The sequence below is a fragment of the Rattus norvegicus genome, chromosome 13, assembly GCF_036323735.1.
Source record: "Rattus norvegicus strain BN/NHsdMcwi chromosome 13, GRCr8, whole genome shotgun sequence".
Taxonomy (NCBI): Eukaryota; Metazoa; Chordata; class Mammalia; order Rodentia; family Muridae; genus Rattus; species Rattus norvegicus.
The window spans coordinates 54147229-54166068 of NC_086031.1; the positions used below are offsets into that span (position 1 = coordinate 54147229).

General features: G+C 38.1%; 1 protein-coding gene across 1 annotated transcript in view; it reads right to left on the minus strand.

Annotated features, from left to right (window-relative positions):
- Cfh (complement factor H) overlaps positions 1-17295 on the minus strand; it is a 101445-nt gene extending 84150 nt beyond the window's left edge. The window contains exon 1 of the mRNA NM_130409.2: positions 17189-17295. Within this exon, the coding sequence (NP_569093.2) occupies positions 17189-17246 (58 nt within the window). The 5' untranslated portion in view covers positions 17247-17295. The remainder of the gene's footprint in view (positions 1-17188) is intronic.
- Between the last annotated feature and the right edge of the window lie 1545 nt (positions 17296-18840).

The window sequence follows — 18840 nt, forward strand, 5'->3', positions numbered from 1 at the left end:
CTCTCCTCTCCTCTCCTCTCCTCTCCTCTCCTCTCCTCGTCTCGTCTCGTCTCTCCTCTCCTCCTCCTCCTCCTCCTCCTCCTCCTCCTCCTCCTTCTCCTCCTCCTCCTCCTCCTTCTCCTCCTCCTCCTCTTCTCTCTCTCTCTCTCTCTCTCTCTCTCTCTCTCTCTCTCTCTCTCTCTCTCTCTCTCTCTCTCCATCCCTGCTGCACTGTTAAGTCATCTCATCCCCTTTTCCTGTCTGTTCTCGTGAGAGTTGGGCATATCCTATTACTAACTCATTCTGTCTAATCTTTCTCTGATTCATCACTTTGCCCCTCAATTTGACATTACATCCACACATGGTTGCTTTTTTTTTTAACAACTAGCTTTACTTTCATGGTTTGGGATTAAAGGTGTGTACTAAGGGCATATCTCTATTTCCACCCAGAGGGATTAAAGGTGTGGCATTCTAGATAGATAAAGTCTTTGTATGTGATCCCTTGCTAAAGCAGCCATATTGCTGAATTAAAATTGGTCTATATAAGTTAACATGAAACTATATGGAGACATTCAACATTCAAATAATATAAAAAGATAGAACAGAGTTATGTTCCTACTATATAAATATGGAGTGCAGAAAAGTTGGTGTGGAGGTATTTATAAGAGTGCCTTAGCACAGATTTTAAGAGCAATGAAAATTCATGAACTAAATCTAGGTGGAATGGGCCTGTACTATTCATATCTGAGGTCTACAGTATTTCTTATATGTGTTAGTTCTGTATGTGAATTGATGGTCCCGGGTTATGTGAATTCAAGAATGGTAGCGATGTTAGAAATAAGACATGTATATTGAAGGTGTGTCTAACCTGAAACATTCTGAATCATGCAGAATCTGAATCTAGTTGTCTTATTGGAATTACCTGATTCCTAAGTGAAGCCTGGATGTTCCTATAGTCTCACAGAAGTCACAGCAAGATTAATAGTCCTCCTTAAAATACAGAACTGGTGAGTTCATCAACACATTAGAATATTTGAGTCTTTTAGTGTCTAATATAAAACATGTCTCAAGATAGCAGGAAAGAAGACAGATTTATTGTAGTCTATTAGAAAGGAGAGATTTGTGCTTAAACACATGTGCAAAAGCTCATACATAAGAAGGTCTTTGCTTTGAAATATTTGAGACCAGAAGTGAGCTAATGCAAGCTAAAATTGCAGCCCAGATACAATTTAATTAAATTAATGATTGAAGTAAGAAAGATAAATGTTCTTCATTTTTTTAAGGTTCAAGAATAGACGTTTATTCCCCCCCCCCATGGTTTCCAAGCATTTTTTTTTCATCTTTATTAACTTGGGTATTTCTTATTTACATTTCAATTGTTATTCCCTTTCCCAGTTTCCGGGCCAACATCCCCCTAACCCCTCCTCCTCCCCTTCTCTATGGATGTTCCCCTCCCTATCCTCCCCTCCACCCCCAACCATCCAGTTCTCTGGGGGTTCAGTCTTGGGATAAATGTTCTTCTTAGTATGAGTGCATAACGTAAACTTTAGTCACTATATTTTCTATAAAATATAGTAACTATTATGAAAATTAAAATACAAAGAGGATATTCCAAGACATAAGACAAAGCGTGGCACAGAGACTAAAGGAAAGACCATTCAGAGATTGCCCCAACTGGGGATCCATCCATATGCAGACACCAAACCCAGACAATATTGATGAAGCCAAGAAATTCATGCTGAAAGGAGCCTGATATAACTGTCTCCCGAGAGGCTTTGCCAGAGCCTGTCCAGTAAAGATGCCAATGCTTGCAGCCAACCATCAGACTGAGCATGATGCAACCCCATAGAAAACAACCATATCAACTAACCACACCCCCCAGAGCTCCCAAGGCATAAACCACCAACCAAAGAGTATACATGGAGGGACCCACGGTTCCAGCTGCATATGTAGGAGAGGATGGGCCTTATTTGGCATTAGTGGGAGGGGAGACCCCTGGTCCTGTGAAGACTCAATACCCCAGTGTAGGGGAATGCTAAGGTGGTGAGGCAGGAGTGGGTTTGTGGGTGGGAGAGCACCCTCATAGAAGCAGGAGGAAGGGGAATGGGATAGGAGTTTGTAGAGGGAAACTGGGAAAAGGGATGACATTTGAAATGTAAATAAGTAAAATAACAATACAAAATTAAAAAATAAAATACAAAAAGGAAAATAGACATGAAGAGTAAATAAGCAGTAAAATCAACACTGATCTAGATATTAGTTAGCAAAAATATATTTTAAATAACTAAGTCAATCATCTTTAATGAACTTTAAGAAAAAGACAAAAATAATTTTAAAAGTTCAAAATAAAAATGGCTCTAAATTATGTTATCTTAATGTTATGAATTAATATCACAAATAATATTGTTATATTGTTTGATCTGCAGTCATCTGAAATCAGAAAGAAATGTACTCCACTTGAAGAAAATTGAGATAGAAATGTTCAAATATGGTGGAAAGAGAACTATCTGCAGAAGCCAACTTTTGTGCAGAAAGCAAAAGATGCAGGCTACATCTATCTGAAGGTTCAAAGGTAGATGAGAGAACTAGCAGAAATGACACCTGAACATTTAAAGTTTTCCAAATATGACTAAAGTTATCAACTCAAAATCAGAATGATTGCATAAAATTCCTAGTATCTATTTATAAAAACAATGATAACAAAAAGCCAAACAACTTTCTCAGGCTCTACTAAAAGCCATCCTTAGCATCAAGAATGAGAACAAGCCATTTTAAAAACAGGAGAGTTCTTATAAAGTTTGTTTGACTTTTACTTTATGTAATTTTGTTTTATTATTATTATTTGTCTTTAGACGCCTGCTTGTATACAAATGAGAGAAAGAAATGGTATAGATTTGGGTGGGTTGGGAAGAGGGATCTGGGAGGAGTTGGAGAAGGGGAAACTATAAACAAAATATATTATATTTTATCAAAATTTATTTTCAATGAAGGAAATGATATAAAAATAATTGAGAAACTTTTAAAAATGTTTAATATCATTAGCCATTTGGGGAATAAAAGTTAAAACTACTCTGTGATTTCATCTTCTCCCAGCCTGAATAAGATTAAATAAATTAATGACAAGAGATATCAGTGTGGAATGTGAGGAAAGGGGGAACTTTTTCATAGCTGATGGGAGTGCAAACTGCTGCAGCCATTATGAAAATCAGAGTAAAGTTTCTCCCAAAAGCTAGCAACAGGTCTGCCATAGAATATAACTATACTACTCTTCTAAACATACTCCCAAAGAACTCCATACCCTACCACAGAGATATCTGTTCACCCATGATCGTTGTTGCTCTACCAACAATATCCAGGAAGTAGAAACAGCCAGGATGTCTATCAGCTGAAGAATGGATAACAAAAATATGGTCTGTTTACACAGTGGGGAAAAGTAGGAAATTCGCAGGTGGAGTTGGAAACAAATCATGTGGAATAAGCTATCCCAGACTCCAAAGGGAGAGTTTGCATATTTTCTTTCACTGTGGATGTTAGATGAGAACCTTCAGATTTCTGTGTTTACTTTGGAATAGGACACTTTCTCAAACGAAGTAGAAACTTTAACAATTATAAATGTACACTAAAGTTCTTTAGGTTAAAGGAAACTGATCCTCAAGATAAGGGAAGTTTAAAGAATGAATCAGCTGAAGTGAATAAAATGATCATTGAAAATGTGAGTATTTTGTACCTGGAATTTGTGCCACACTCCCCGTATAAGGAAATGTGACAGGTCATGTAAGGCAGAACAGAATTCTCCGTGCTAATAAGGTACCTAGAGGCCCGGAGGGCTTAGCCAATAAGCTTTCCTTCCCAGACATTCCAGACGTTGAAAGGTATTTAATCTTAGGTCAGACCCTGAGAAGTGGGTATGCATCCATTTTCCATAATGAACAGCCAATAAACAATATGGGTAAACACAGACTGTCTCTGTCATCTACCACCACCATGGGGAATGTCATGAAGGTGGTCTTTCCAGGTAACTAGCTCTACAGGGCAGCAGCTAAGTCTCCTGTAGCAGGCTTCTCAGCACTCCCAACCACAACTGCTAAGAAGCCTTCCTCTTCCAAGCTAAGGACAATCCCTGCTGGTCCAGAGCTGCCCTCTCCTCAAGCCCTGAGCTAGATGCTGTCCCCAACCTGGGGCCCTGCCTTCTTGCAGGCCCCACAGGCCTGGGGACCCCCAAACCAGCTCTGGCTCTCCCACATCTCAGTCTGTGCTTTCTCACCCTCAGAGCAGTGTCTCTGTGCTTCCTGACCAGCACAAAGTGGTGTAGGGTGACAGTGGCCATGCACTGAGGTGCTGTTGTACAAATCACATAGGCACATATAGGAGGTGAAACAATTAAGAGCAAATATGTACCTATAACTATGAAAATAATTCATTCCATATGCAAGAAACCAACAGAGATCTTCTGAGGTGCTGGAAATTCTATGTTTTGTGGTATGGATGAATAATAATTAGTAATATACTATGTTCATAATTAATTCAATGGTATGTGTCACATATTTTAAATACAAAAAGTTAACAAAATGTATTCTATTCCCTTTACTTTTCAATATGTTTACTAAGGATAGTATATAATATATACATATATATGTATATATATATATGTGTATATATGTATGTAAAACGGGAAGCAAGCATCACCCAGAACACAATGTTATATATTTTAAATATATAAAGTTAATAAAATTAGCATTTGTTCTATTCCTTTTACTTTTCAATATATTAAAAGTAGTATACAATATATGCATATATGCATATAATATATATTTATATGTTATGTACATAATGGGAAGCAAGTACCGGTTGAGACATGGTAGCTGTGAGTCGACCTAAAGCCACCCAGCACTACTATTATGAACACATAAGTGAACTAGGCACACATGGAGAGGTGTGTGCCTAGAGAGAGAAGCAGAACTAGAGACAAGTGTGAGATGGGGCTAAGCTCAACATGCTGTCATTGCCCAGTAGAGTTGGCATAACTTATCATCTTGGATCATATGTAGCCCATACTCCCCACCCCCTGTCCCTCAACATGCCACACAGTTTCAAGATGCCCCAAGTTATGAGCAACAATGGAGGCCCAAGACAAGGAAAGGTTCACTTTCTGGAATCAACCTCCTTGAAGGGCCATCATGGTGTCTGTGGTCTATGCTGTTGCACCAGCCCCAAAAGAAACCTGAGATCCATGTGGACGTATGAGATCTATATTGCTGTGTGATACCTTAGTGATGTCGTCTGGCTTTGCTGCCTCGGGGTCGGGAGATGGGGGGCATGCTGATGTGGCGTAAGACCATGTGGAGGCTCGTGGTCCATGCATTCATCCCCTGAGGGCCATTAGTTGGTCAGTGGTCCTGATATGGCCATGGACCACGTTGATGTCTGCTGTTGCCTGAAGCCACGCTATCTATGTCCATGGGTCTGAGAGAACTGGCCCTGTCCTTCACTGGCCCACAGCACTGCAGTACAGGCAGGGACATGTGCTTGGGATTGCTAGATTTACCCTGCTCCAGCTACTACATGGCTTGCCTCAGCTCCTGGCTTCTGGCAACCAAGGATGCGGGCAGAGGAAAAAAAAAAAAAACCTCTCTTGGCCACTAGGAATTTGACCGTGATTCAGTGAATACTTGCCTTGGCTAGTCCTTTCCCTTTTCCCTTCACTTCCCTTTTCCCTTCCCTCTCTCTTCCCTTCCCTCTCTCTTCCCTTCCCTCTCTCTTCTCTTCCTTCGCTCTTCCCTCCTCTCTCTCTCTCTCTCTCTCTCTCTCTCGGGGTTGTGGGTGAGGGAGCTCACAGGTAAGGGGGCAAATGTGAGAAGAGGAGATGAGTGCAATTGTAGATATGTATGATATGAGATTCCCAAATAATTAAAAGAATAGGGAGAAAATGTTTGTGGGGAGTTTGTGTTTCTTGATTGTATTTCTTTATTTATTTTCATTGTCTTCTTTTTGTTATGTAAAGACATGGAAATTCAAATATCTACTAACTTTTTCAAGATTTCTGAAAGTGGCAGAAGCAGAAGATAAGTGTGCAGACAACAGGGCTCGTGTTTTTGAACTGGACTTAAGTTTGGGGCTCGCGTTTTTCAACTAGTACTTAAGTTTGGGCATAGGAAGTAAATTGGAGATCCTGAGCTGTGTTCTTAAGTTTTATCAGAGAAGAATTTCGCTTAACATTTTTTTTTACAGAAAATTCAAAATGTATTTGAAAGTTTGATTTTACAGTAAAAAACCAATGACGCTAACACGCAGGTCCAACAATCAACATTTTACTACAGTAGTTGTGCACCTATCCTTCCGTGTATCCTTCCCTTTGCCTATTTATTGTTTTTGAGACAAAATCTTTGTAGACCAGGTTGGTCTCCATCTCATAGTCCTCCTGCCTTAAACTCCCAGGCGCTGGAATTGTGACCATGGAACATTAGTGCTAAGGCATAGAATCACATTTAATATTGCCTGCTGCTTAACTTTGTAACAAATACCCTGATATTTAAATGGTTGTTAGTAAAACCCAGCATGGTGCTTCTTAGATGGCAGGTTCTAGGCTCATTATTCATTTTATTTCTAAAAATACTGTTCAAATTGCCCATGTCTTTTACTTCTTGATTTTATGACAATTCGCTCTACTTTACTAATCTTTTCTACTCTTTTAAAAAGCAATGGATCACCCTACTGCGTATATTTCACCTGGAACTTCCATCTACAAGATGGTACACAGCATGTGAAATAAAAGGACTGCTATGTTTTATAGAAGAATAGAGCAATTGTTTAGGCTGTCGGGTTTCCTTTGAGTCTTTCGCTAGTTTTTTGAGCTTTAGTTTGATCATCATTTCAGTAGTTAAACTTCTCCACACTAGGTGGCGCTAATACCCCACCACTGCCACCGCCAAAACCAGGGTCTTCGGAAAAAAAAAAAAATTGTTGCTCTCGGGAAAATAAACAATCCCTCTGTTTTCAGTTGCTGTTTGTCTTTGTTTAGAGTCTCAACATAATGTGTATCCATAACTCGTGTTCTGGCTTAAATAGTTAAAGTAATCGTTCACTGTATTTCGACAATAACAGTTAAGTGTGTCTTGAGGGTGGCAAACATTTTTTCACGTTCCACTGAAAGTAGCCGTCCAGGCGTTCTAACTAGACAGGAACAAGTTCTGCTCATTCATGTTCTCCATCTGTCAACCTAAATGTACACCAAACACCAAACACATTTGCTTGAAATAAATGAGAAGTTGTTAATGAAAGCAGGGCAGGTGGTTCTTACATAGGGAGTAGAGAAGTGCTTTCGAAAGGATGAACACATTTTCAGACGGGTGATTCAACTTAAGACTTTTAAGACACGGGGAAGTTGACAGCTTCTATGTCCAGGTGAATGAGTAAACTCACTTTTCTTGTACCTAAATATTTACTCAGATTCCAACAAATGAAACCTGGTCCAATCCTAATTAAATAGTTGATTTTGCTTTTTAAGAATTTTCTTTGTTAATTTCCTATTTACTTAGATGCAAATGCCACTCTTGAATGTTTTCCAGAAACAGAATGACTGTGTAGGTTTGATAATCTGAAAACAAGAGTTTTACTTAAACTTGAGGAAGATAACTATAATCGATGGAACTTTAAAGCAAATATTTGCTGTTTTAATAATCATGATTACCAGTTTTTCATATACAGATTTTAAAGAATTAGGACTGACAAACCAAGTGCAATTCCTTTTCCGAATGCCAATATGTCTCAGAATTGTTCTTTGAAATGTTCTTGCTGCAATGAAGTAAGTCTTAATGAATTTTTATATTTTGTAAAACATCAGTTGTACCCACACTTTTGAAAGACTAAAGATGGAGAGGTCATCTTTTTTTCTCTTCCTATAGCTTCTACAAGGATTTTGGAAAAAGAATGAGAGGCATCATTTTAAAAATATATTTATTAGCAGATGGTGGAGTATACACATTACTCAGAAAAAAGTAAAAGAATAAAGTGGGAAGAGCAAGAATGTTAGTTTCATTAAATTTCTCATCTGCTTTCTTATTGATATAAATGAGTATTAAGTTTATGCATGTATATGATCCAAAGAGTATTTTGTTTACTAAAAATATTTAGATTAATTTATAAATAGTGCAAGAATATTTAGGTTGAATTTTTTTGAACAAAGTAAATATAAATTGCAATAAAGTACTTTAAAAAACAAACTACAAAAATTTAAGTTTTGGTTATATTTAATGAACATTGGAAAATAAATTTCTATTTCTAAAACATACAGAAATAATTATAAATTTTCTTTATAAAACTAATACCCTCGAGAAGCACCTAGATCATAATAGGCAGGTATATGGCTAAACCTGAGTGAAATCGACCAGAGTAGTTGGAATTTTTGCCTCCTGAGGAGTCAGCTTGAAGTCAATTTCTGAAAAAGGCAGCATTTACACAAGAGTCTCCTAACACCAAGAAGGGTCCAGGTTCAATATTGTCTTTTTAAAATAAACTGTTAGCATACATTGAACGGTTTCATTAGGCTTGAACGGCTGCCTCACAAAGCAGTTTAGCCACAAGATGGAGTAACTAAGGCTGAATGTTTTAGCAGCTCCAGTACTGGAGTGGATGAGAGGTATCAGTGGGATGCCGAGGATAAGGATTAGAACAAGGGAAAACAATGACTTCATGACATTCATAGGTAAATGGATGGAACTAGAAAATATCATCCTGAGTGAGGTAACCCAACCACACACACACATACACACACACACACACACACACACACACACACACACACACACACACACCTGGTATGCACTCACTGAAAAGTGAATATTAACCCAAAAGCCCAGCTTACCCAAAATACAATCCATAGACCACCATGAAACTCAAGAAAGACGACCAAAATGCGGATGCTTCAGTTCTTCTTGAAAGGGGGAACAAAAACATTCATAGGAGGAGATAGGGAGACAAAATTTGGAGCAAAGTCTGAAGAAATGGCCATTCAGAACCTGTCCCAACTGGGGATCCAGCCCATATACATACAGACACCAAACTCGACAATATTGCTGAGGTCAAGAAGTGCATGCTGACAGGAGCCTAATATAGCTGTCTCATGAGAGACTCTGCCAGAGCATGACAAATACAGAGGATGCTAGCAGCCAACCATTGAACTGAGAATGGGGTCCCCATTGGAGGAGTTAGAGAAAGGATTCAAGGAGCTGAAGGGGTTTGTAACCCCATAAAAACAACAATACCAACCAACCAGAGCTCCCAGGGACTAAACCACCATCCAAAGAGTATGCACAGACAGACCTATGGCTCCAGCTGCATATGTGGCAGAAGATGGCCTTGTTGGCCACCAGTGAAAGGAGAACCCCTGGGTCCTGCCAAGGCTGGACCCCCCTAGTGTAGGGGAATGTCAGAGAGGGGAGGCGGGAAGGTGTGTGTGGTTGGGTGGCTGAACACCCTCATAGAAGAAGGGGCAGGGGGATAAAATGATAAAGTAGGGGGTTTATGAAAGGGAAACCAGGAAAGGGGATAATATTTGAAATATAAATTAAAAAAATCAAAAACAAAACAAAACAAAAATAAATAAAAGGGAAAACTTTTTCTTTCCTAACCTCCCACTAATCCTTGTGAAACTTAAGCCAAGTTAAGTTGTAGGTGTGGAGATGAGCCCCACAGCTTTATAGAACCTATAGTTCTTTCTGTATATCTGATGTTTTTCTGTTAACATCCTCTTTGGTCTTTCTGACTAACTCCTATGCAGCATCCGTAGCCTATCTACTTGAGGCTCCATGCCTGTCCTTTGAGCATACTGGAGAGAGAAGATTGTGAATTGAGAGCTTTGTCTGACTTTTCTCAGAGAAACAACATAGAACTAAGTCAGCAGAACATCTGTATCCAGTTACCGTCACCCTCACCCTCTCCTGTTCCTGACCCATTTTCCCATTCCAATTATTATTTCATGTTATTTTTTAAGTTAATATATGAAGTATTATATTATATTTTATATTATATTATAGTGAGGCATTTTTTTCTTCCAAGACATAGTTTTTCGTGTAGGCCTGACTGTCCTCGAATTCACTTTGTAGATTAAGCTGGCCTTGAACTTAGAGAACTGCCCTGTATTTTCTTCCCTCATACAGGGACTATGGTGTGCCACCATATCCAGCCTTTTTTATGACTTGTAAAAACAGTTTTATTTTCTTCTCTTCACCTTTCTACCCTGTCTCCCTCCTCTGTCTTGGTCAATCCACTTGTGTTTTTCATGGTTCCCTTCCTCCACGGTTCTTTTTCCACTTCTAGTTCCATGTCTTCTATCCATAAGTCACACACACACACACACACACACACACACACACACACACACGTCATATTAAACAAAGATATATGCAGTATATATAAAGTATATGTATTAAAAACTAGAATCAAAATGTGAAGGAGAGCATGCAGAGTTTGTCTCCCTGTGAGTCTGAATTCATCAATTTTTCCTATAAATTTCATAATTTTTTGTAGCTGAACAAAAATTCATTTTGTGTATACAGCACATCTTTTCAACTTCAGTTTTCTGCTTTAGGAACTTTTTAAAATCTGAGTCATAATAGTTTATAAGATGAGCTACTGTATGTGAATATTTCAATACACTGTTCATTCTTTTCCTCTCCACTAAATGACAACCTTTTGGAAAGTATTATATTGCGCAGTACTTAAAAGTTATTCAAAAGGGATTGTGAATAGAGGAGAGAGCGAACGCAAAAAAGACTGTAGGAACTTTCCCACAGTGTACACCCATATAGTCAATAGGGCCACCAACAGCTGAGAGTGGCAAATGGGAAACTTAAAAGACAAGACTTGGAAAAAGGAAAAGAAAGAGACAACTTGAGGGAAAAAAAAGAGGAGGAAAAGGAGGAGGAGGCAGTGGCAAGAGCACCACTGTCTGGTGGAGTTGAATGCCTGTTGCATGCACTGAAAGTTCTCTACAGAGTTTGCACATCTGTCTATGTTGCGGTTTTTGAAGTCTAGAGTCACTTGAATTTAGCTCGAAGTATAAAAGTTCCCTCGGAACCTTTGAAGGGGTGTTTCTATAATCGTCCTCTATCTATCCCATTTCCAGTTAACACTCTGTGAGAAACTAGACTTTCTAAGTGAAAATGTCAAAACAAAAGTGTTCTGTCAAATCCGTGTGTTCTTTTTATTATTTCACGGTTGGAATTTTTTTCTGTTTAGTTGCTTGACTTTATCTGAACCAGACTTTTTTTTTCTTCTAATTTTAAACCAAAAAAAAAAAGTAACATTTTTTTTCCCAATTACTTTATCTGTTTTTCATGTTTTGTGCTCTGAGAAAAGCTAAAGTTAACATCAGTCAACTGAGCGTTTGAGGATTTGGTGGACAGCATCTGCCTAAATGTCGAGAGGTAGAGGTAGTGTGTGTGTGTGTGTGTGTGTGTGTGTGTGTGTGTGTGTGTGTGTGTGTGTGTGTGGAGAGAGAGAGAGAGAGAGAGAGAGAGAGAGAGAGAGGAAGGAGGGAGGGCTGAGGGAGAGAGTGAGGGAAGGAGAGAGAGAAGGAGGAAGTAAAGACTAACAATCAGAGTCAGGAAATAAACATGGATTAATTTGGAAGGGGAGAGAGAGTTCAAAATTGAGCAATCTAAGGACAAAGAGGCAGACTATTTACTCTGTGGCAGTTCCTACCTTAGAAAAATTCCGCTTTGCACTACTTAAATGGTTTAGTTTTAAATAGCATCCTGGCAAAGGGCATGCACATTCCTAGAACATGACTGTGCTGATGATAAGCAAGGCTTGTTTTCACTGACCACCTTCACCCTGCCTGCGAGCAACTTCTCCACCCTTTGTCACCTGTTACAGCATTTCATCCTAGGAAGCTTCCTGTCTCAGAATGTCTTTGGTCTATTTTGTCCCTTACCATTTTCCAGTTCTATCCTCTATCAGTGAAATTTCACAGTAAATTACACATAATAGCACTAAATTTAACTATGTGGTCCCTTACACATAAATAACAGGTTGGTTGAGTTTGTGGTACGATAAACATGTCAAATACTTTAAGAGTTGCATGAAAGAAGACACTGAAGACAATTGGGGCACAATGCCAAGTAACATGATTTAGGGAAATATAATTCTATCCTGAAAACATGTGTTGTAGGGATAGAGGTTACTTGCTCCACTGACATTAATGCCTAATTTAGGTAATAAACTAGTAGTGCCCTAGTGTCTAGTTTACATAATGATCTCTAATACTCATGTGCATCTACTAGGGTGGATTTAAGCAAGTGTGATAGAAGGTGGCATACATGGACCTCTGACCTCTGGGGCCTGGGAGAGTACAACCGAGAAGCTTAATAAATATGCTAGACTGTGTGAAGAACCTTATCAAACAGGATGCAAGTTCTTTCAACCTGACCTCTTTTAGACTCTTCTCAAAATTCAAACTCAAGGAAGAATTTCAATGTTGACATCTCTGTCCCACACCTGATTATTCAATCCAACCACTTTCCTTAAAGAAATGTGGGGATCTATCTATGCACTGCCTCCATGGTGTGTGTGAAAAAGATTACTGTTCCAATTTCAAGGTTCAGAAAAGGGAGGCTACGAGGATGTTGTTTTTTTTTCCTCAATGGGAGAAACGAAACAACTGCAATGGATTCGGTTTGTGCTGTTTGGTTAATGGAAACTTAGGACTTTGCAAGTAGGTACTATTAATGGCAATAGGTGGTTTGGTTGACATTGTGAATTCCTTCAGTTTTGTCCCAAACAAGAAAGCCAAAGAAATACCAAAGATAGTCAACTTCAGAGTTTTCAGATGTCTTCTGGCTTTGAAAACATTATGATTTTAAAAAAAGAAAGAAAGTAAACATTATGCTCACAGTAGAGACTGCAGCAATAAATCCAAATATTTATTATAATTTGAAATACAAGAAAGGTTTAAAAGTCCCGGTTTGTCCTGTGACATGTTTATAAATTTTTGCTGTGATAAAGGAGCATAAAAGCAAGATACCGAAATTGGTTTTCTGTGTCAATGAAAGCATTGAAGACATGCAGACATGTATTTTCTCTTTGTAAATCCACACGTTATTTTTTAGTTTACCACCAAAATTTCCATTTCTTTTTTATTCTTATTTCTTTTATATTTTTTAGATTATAATCTAATTACATCATTTCCCCTTTCCTCTTGTCTCTCCAATACTGCCCACCTATCTCCTTTACTTTCTTTCACCCCATGACTACTTATTTTCATAACTATAATTATATGCATATATGCATATACATATATATTTCTAAATATAACATGATCAGTATATATAATATTACTTATATGTATGTTTTAAAGTTGACCTTTACTTTTTGGATTTTTTTTTATTTTCTGTCTAGAAAAAGAGAACTATAGGTTGCTTCTTTAGAAGGTTTTGATATTTAAATATTTTTCCATTTTTCTAAGGAAGGTCCAGCTATTGCTGTCAATTTAGTTGAATGAAAGCAACAGAAAATCTGCATAAGATATTCTTGATATTGAATTTCAGTACTAGGGAGGCTAAGGCCAGAAGACTAGGAGTTTAAGGACCAGCATGGGCCAAACAGGGGGACTCTATCTCGAAGAACTAAAGTAATTGAAGACAAAGGACAGCAGTGATACTACTGACAGAACTCTGTGTATGCAGTACTGTATGTGACAATACATACACAGTGACGCACATATCACTTCTGTATTGCAACTTGCTGCATCCGTCTTCATTCAGTCACTTGGGACATGTGAAACCTTCATATTCAATATGGCTAAGGCCAAAGGAAAAGCTGTAGACATGGTTTATAGTTAAGATGTGGTGAACGCTGCAGAATCAGCTGCTTTCAACTTTGGACACAGAGTGAAGGGAAAAGTAAGACACACTCCATATTAATTCTTTTTCTTAAGGAAAAGTATAAATATCTTACATTGAATCACTTGACTTTTTGACATAATATAATATCATTTTACATAAAAGAATAATTAACTTTTCTCTAAATTTCCCCCAAAGCAACTATTATTAACTCATAATTAATGTATATAACATCAATTTTTCCACATCAATGTTAAACTAAGTTTGAAAAAATCATATACTTAAAACATTATAGAATTAAACCAATTCTCCATTCTATGATTAAAGTCTCTAAGCCTGAAAGGACCTTTTTGTCCTTTAAACCTCCAGGATTAGAAAACACTTATCTCCCCAGAAAGCACGCAGTGGTTATTTGGTTTTGTTTCAGCACAGGTTTAATTGGTTCATTTCAGCAATCCTGGGCTGCGGCCTAATTTCATACAATATTCAATTGTGAGAGTAAAATGCTTGGAAAGCTTGGGTATAATCCATTCCCCAGAACTGAAATTATACGGCTCAACCAAGGAACTCTCTTATGTTACAGGTTGTCCTGTAAATCTGACCCAATTCTGATCAGCGTGTGGTTTTGCAGGAAGCACCATTGACTGTTCTTGGCAGCTAGAAGTGTGAATACAGTCAAGCACTGCACTAAAAAGATATGAGAAAGCCCTTGGCAAGTAGAAAAGGGGAAAAGGAGAGGGGGGGGACAGAGAGAGAGAGAGAGAGAGAGAGAGAGAGGGAGGGAGGGAGGGAGGGAGGGAGACAGAGAGAGAGAGAGAGAGAGAGAGAGAGGGAGGGAGGGAGGGAGGGAGACAGAGAGAGAGAGAGAGAGAGAGAGAGAGAGAGAGAGAGAGAGGGAGGGAGGGAGGGAGACAGAGAGAGAGAGAGAGAGAGAGAGAGAGAGAGAGGGGCACGGAGGGAGGGAGGCAAACAAGCTGGGTTCATAGTTCTTCTTTTGGTTATTATTCTTTAATTATTAATAGTGGAGTTTAAATTTTTTGTTATGGTTATTATTTTCTTTTAATTTGAGTGGGTGTAACATACAGTTGCCATGCCTGTATGAGGAAACTGGAGGACAGTCTGTAGGAGGCTTTTTTTCCCCCTTTCACCAGGTGGGGCCCATGAATTGAACTCAAGTAGCCAGGTTCTTTGCCAAGCAAGATCATTATTGTGTTTACCGTTCCTGCTGGCCCAGCTAACATTGGTTTTAGATGAATGTTGATCTTTATCAGGGCAGAAAATACTTATGAAATCTTTTCTTCCCTGTTTCAGAAAGCCTAATATGAGAGCATTTCACAAACTTTTTTTTTTTAAATCAGCTTAGTAGCCAGCATCTAATAGAATAGAAACAGGAGCAAACATTGCAGCATATACATAATTGTTTTAATTGATCCAAGCTCTTCTGCTGAAATTCCTCTTAAGTTGATAGACTGATTAAATTGTTTACATTTGAGATAGACACGGGTCACCAGCCAAGCTAAGACTAAAGTGGGAGTACTGTGTCCACTGAAAATCCATGAAACTTCTCCCATCTGTTTACATTCATTTTGTGGAGACCATGAGGTTACCCTACATAATGATTTAGAAACTAAACTCTCTTTTCATCTGTGAATGAAAGGAAAATCCCTGTGAAACAGTATCGGACACAGTGTAACTGCCCACCTCATCAGCAAGAACTGGCACCACATTTGAATACATACTGATGAAAATTCAAATCCAGCAATAACAAAAAAATCAGCTGACATCCATGGCATAAATGAGGATTTTTAAATCATTAGCGTTAAAGTATCACGCAAACATCGCGGCACTTCCTTTTTAATATTGAAATTCTGCTTTGTAATTGTGTAGACACCTTAATTCGATTTATATCAATTAAGACTTAAAAGTTAGCTAAACATAAAATAGTTCTTTCTTTAATCTTATATATCTTTAAAAACCTCTTAGTAAACATTATTATTCAAGTAGAACACTAAAATAAGCGATGAAAACATTGCCTTTAACAAAATAAAAAGTTTAGTTATGCTTGGTAATATCAACATTGCTTTAGAATTCCTGGCCAATATAATCACATTTCATTTCAGCAATACTTATATTTTCATATACAAGGAAATGACTGCCTTAGTCTATAAGGCATCTGAATACAAGACTCTTAAGCTAAAATTCAAGGAATAACATTAAAAAATATAATTGAAAATGTTTACTCTTTCAAAAAGTATAAAATACCCTTAAATTTTTTTTTCAGAATTTTAGTAAAAGATACAACTGAGAAACCATATCTACTCTTCTTATGTGGGTTGGTAAACATCCAGTCAGAGGATAATTTTAGTATTCTTTACTGAGTAGTGGTTACAGCAAAGCTTCAAATTACAATGCATTGGCTAAGAGAAACATTTAAGGAAGTTATTAAAGTTATGTCATTCACTTTATATAAAAAGTGCTAAGTCAGGCATGGCAGTCACTCTCACTGGTAACCTCAGCCCATAGGAAGCTGCTGACAAGAGGACTACAGTGAGCTCAAGGGTGTAGTGACACCCTATCTTAAACAATCAAAACACAAAGAAGAGTTGATTAAATGTTTATCCCACAACTAGGTACCCTTCCTAAACTGGGAAAGCAAAGCTCTTTCATTGGATAAACTAAGCAGTCTTGGGAGAATTTAAGTGAATAATAAAGTCAGACCCTGTTATTGTCATGAAAGAACTCCGACAGTCACATTACCTACTTCAAAATGGCTTCAGAAACAAACATGCCCCACACGTATTCACAGAAAACAAAACCAGAAACAAATCAGATCCGTCCAATGCAGGTTACATGTCAAATTTTATTTTCTTTTTATCTCATACTTGAAGGTCTTACATACGAAACTTTTAAAACCATGGAAATATCAGCTAAGTGATGTAGTTAGGAAGGTTTAGAAATAAGCCTGAAATCGATCCACCCATTTAAAGAAAAAAGTAAGTGCTTTCATTGACTTTGGATATTTATATATTTCTAACTAGTTTTACATATAGTACTTCAGGGACACTCATGAGAAAAAGAGGAGCCTGTATTTCCTGATAACTACAAGTTAAATGTCTATGCCTAATTATGGATTGCAAAAACATGTTTAAAGCACTGTCTTGAGTTTTACATCAAGCTGAACTATCAATTACAATAGTCAAGTGAAAGGTTCACGGTTTTTAAACTTACCACCAAAAGCCATTCAGTTACAGACTAGTAATTACCCACATTTTCTAGACTTAATTTGAATAATTGCTATGAGAAATATTATCAGCAAATGTTTTATAATGCGGCTCAGTCAGAAGGGAGAAAGGTGGTGGTTTTAAGCTTACCTTCTGCTACACAAACAGTCCATAATATAAGCCAAATAATTCTTGCTGACAGTCTCATGTCTTGGATCTATCTGGGAGCAGTTGACTCGAAGAGAAGTATGTGCTGTACCATCCAGTTCCTCTCTGCTATGAACTGTGGTTACAGCAGAGACAGACTTGCCCCAAAGGGAAGTTGAAAGTTAGTTTAGGAAATCAGGATTTCTAGATGCTCCACCCATGAGCGACTTCTGCAAAGTAAACTAAAAGGATAGACCACAAGTCCAGCAGCATAGGCGTTTGATCTCATCTGTTACTGCGCCCTGTCTGTGACCTGCTGGGCTGTTCTTGTAAATCACAGCTTGTTTTGCTTGGAAACAAGTTCACGTTTCTGGAAATGTGAGCAGGGGCTGGATTTCATAATCCTTGAAACTGTGTTCTACTGTGTACAAACCACAGAACAGAAAGCAATGAAGGCGAATTTAAAAACCATTGAGGGAACTTCCGTTAGGCAGTGTTTTTACGACCAACACCCTGCATAGTACAGAAATGTTGTCAAGACTGTCATGCTGAGGGATGGTGATTATGGGATTGGTTTTTCTAAAATTCATGAAATGAGTCTCCCAAGAAATTCTTTTTATATGTGTGAGGCAACTGGTCTGTGTCTCGTTGGCTATGAATGAATAACTCAAAAGATCCATCAATTTGACATGCTAATTTTCTAGCTTCTAGTTACGGTATTGTATAATAAGAAAGCAGAGGTGTGAAAAAGTGTCTGTAATATGCTGAATTGATGTTGAACCCAGGCCAATACTCAACTCCCAACTTGCTAGCCTTGGTAACCCCTCTGTGCCCTCCAGATTTCCACCTACTGTCAGTGTCTCCAAGAACATGGACCTTATATACCTGAACTTTGTGTAAGTGTGGAGGAAGCAATTTACTCCTTTGTTTATGTAGAGTCCTTCACTGAGAACTTCATCTGCTGGAGATGACTCCATATTGTTCATTTTTCTTTCTATGTAATATTCAATAGTTTGAATACATACAGCACAATTTTTAGTTATTCATGTGCATGTTAATGACAGATTCCAGCTAGAAAATAGTACAAGTAGGACCACTAATGTGATACAGTGTAGGGTTTGCTAACTGCTCTAGCTCAAGCATATAGATAAATTAGCTGAGAACAGAGCATTTAAGCATTTTCTTAAGTCCATAAGAACTTTCAGGAGTGAGATACTCAACCCAATGGTCTAATATCCCAAATCTATGCAGATTGGCATTTTCTGATGACTTGCTTCCTATTTTGTTAAATGTGTAGGAATTCAACTTCTAATAACTCATTGTAGTAGTTGCTTGTCAGTGGATGTGACAAGATACCTGAGAAAGCAGTTAAGGGAAGGAAAGATTTATTTCTGCTCACAGTTCCCAGAGAGAGCCTGTCAATCAGGGAAGAACAGCCCCAGGAACGTCTGGGCACATGGCAACACCAGTCCTGCTACGGAAAGCAATGATGAATGTTGCAAGGTTCACTCTGTTTTTTCTTCAGTCTAGGACCCCTCCACATGGAAGACATTAATATCAGAACAATTTACAAACCCTCACTTCAGAGTGCTTAATATTAATCATGTCACAAGAGCTTAATACCCTGAAATGCTCATCATTTTATCAAAGAAATT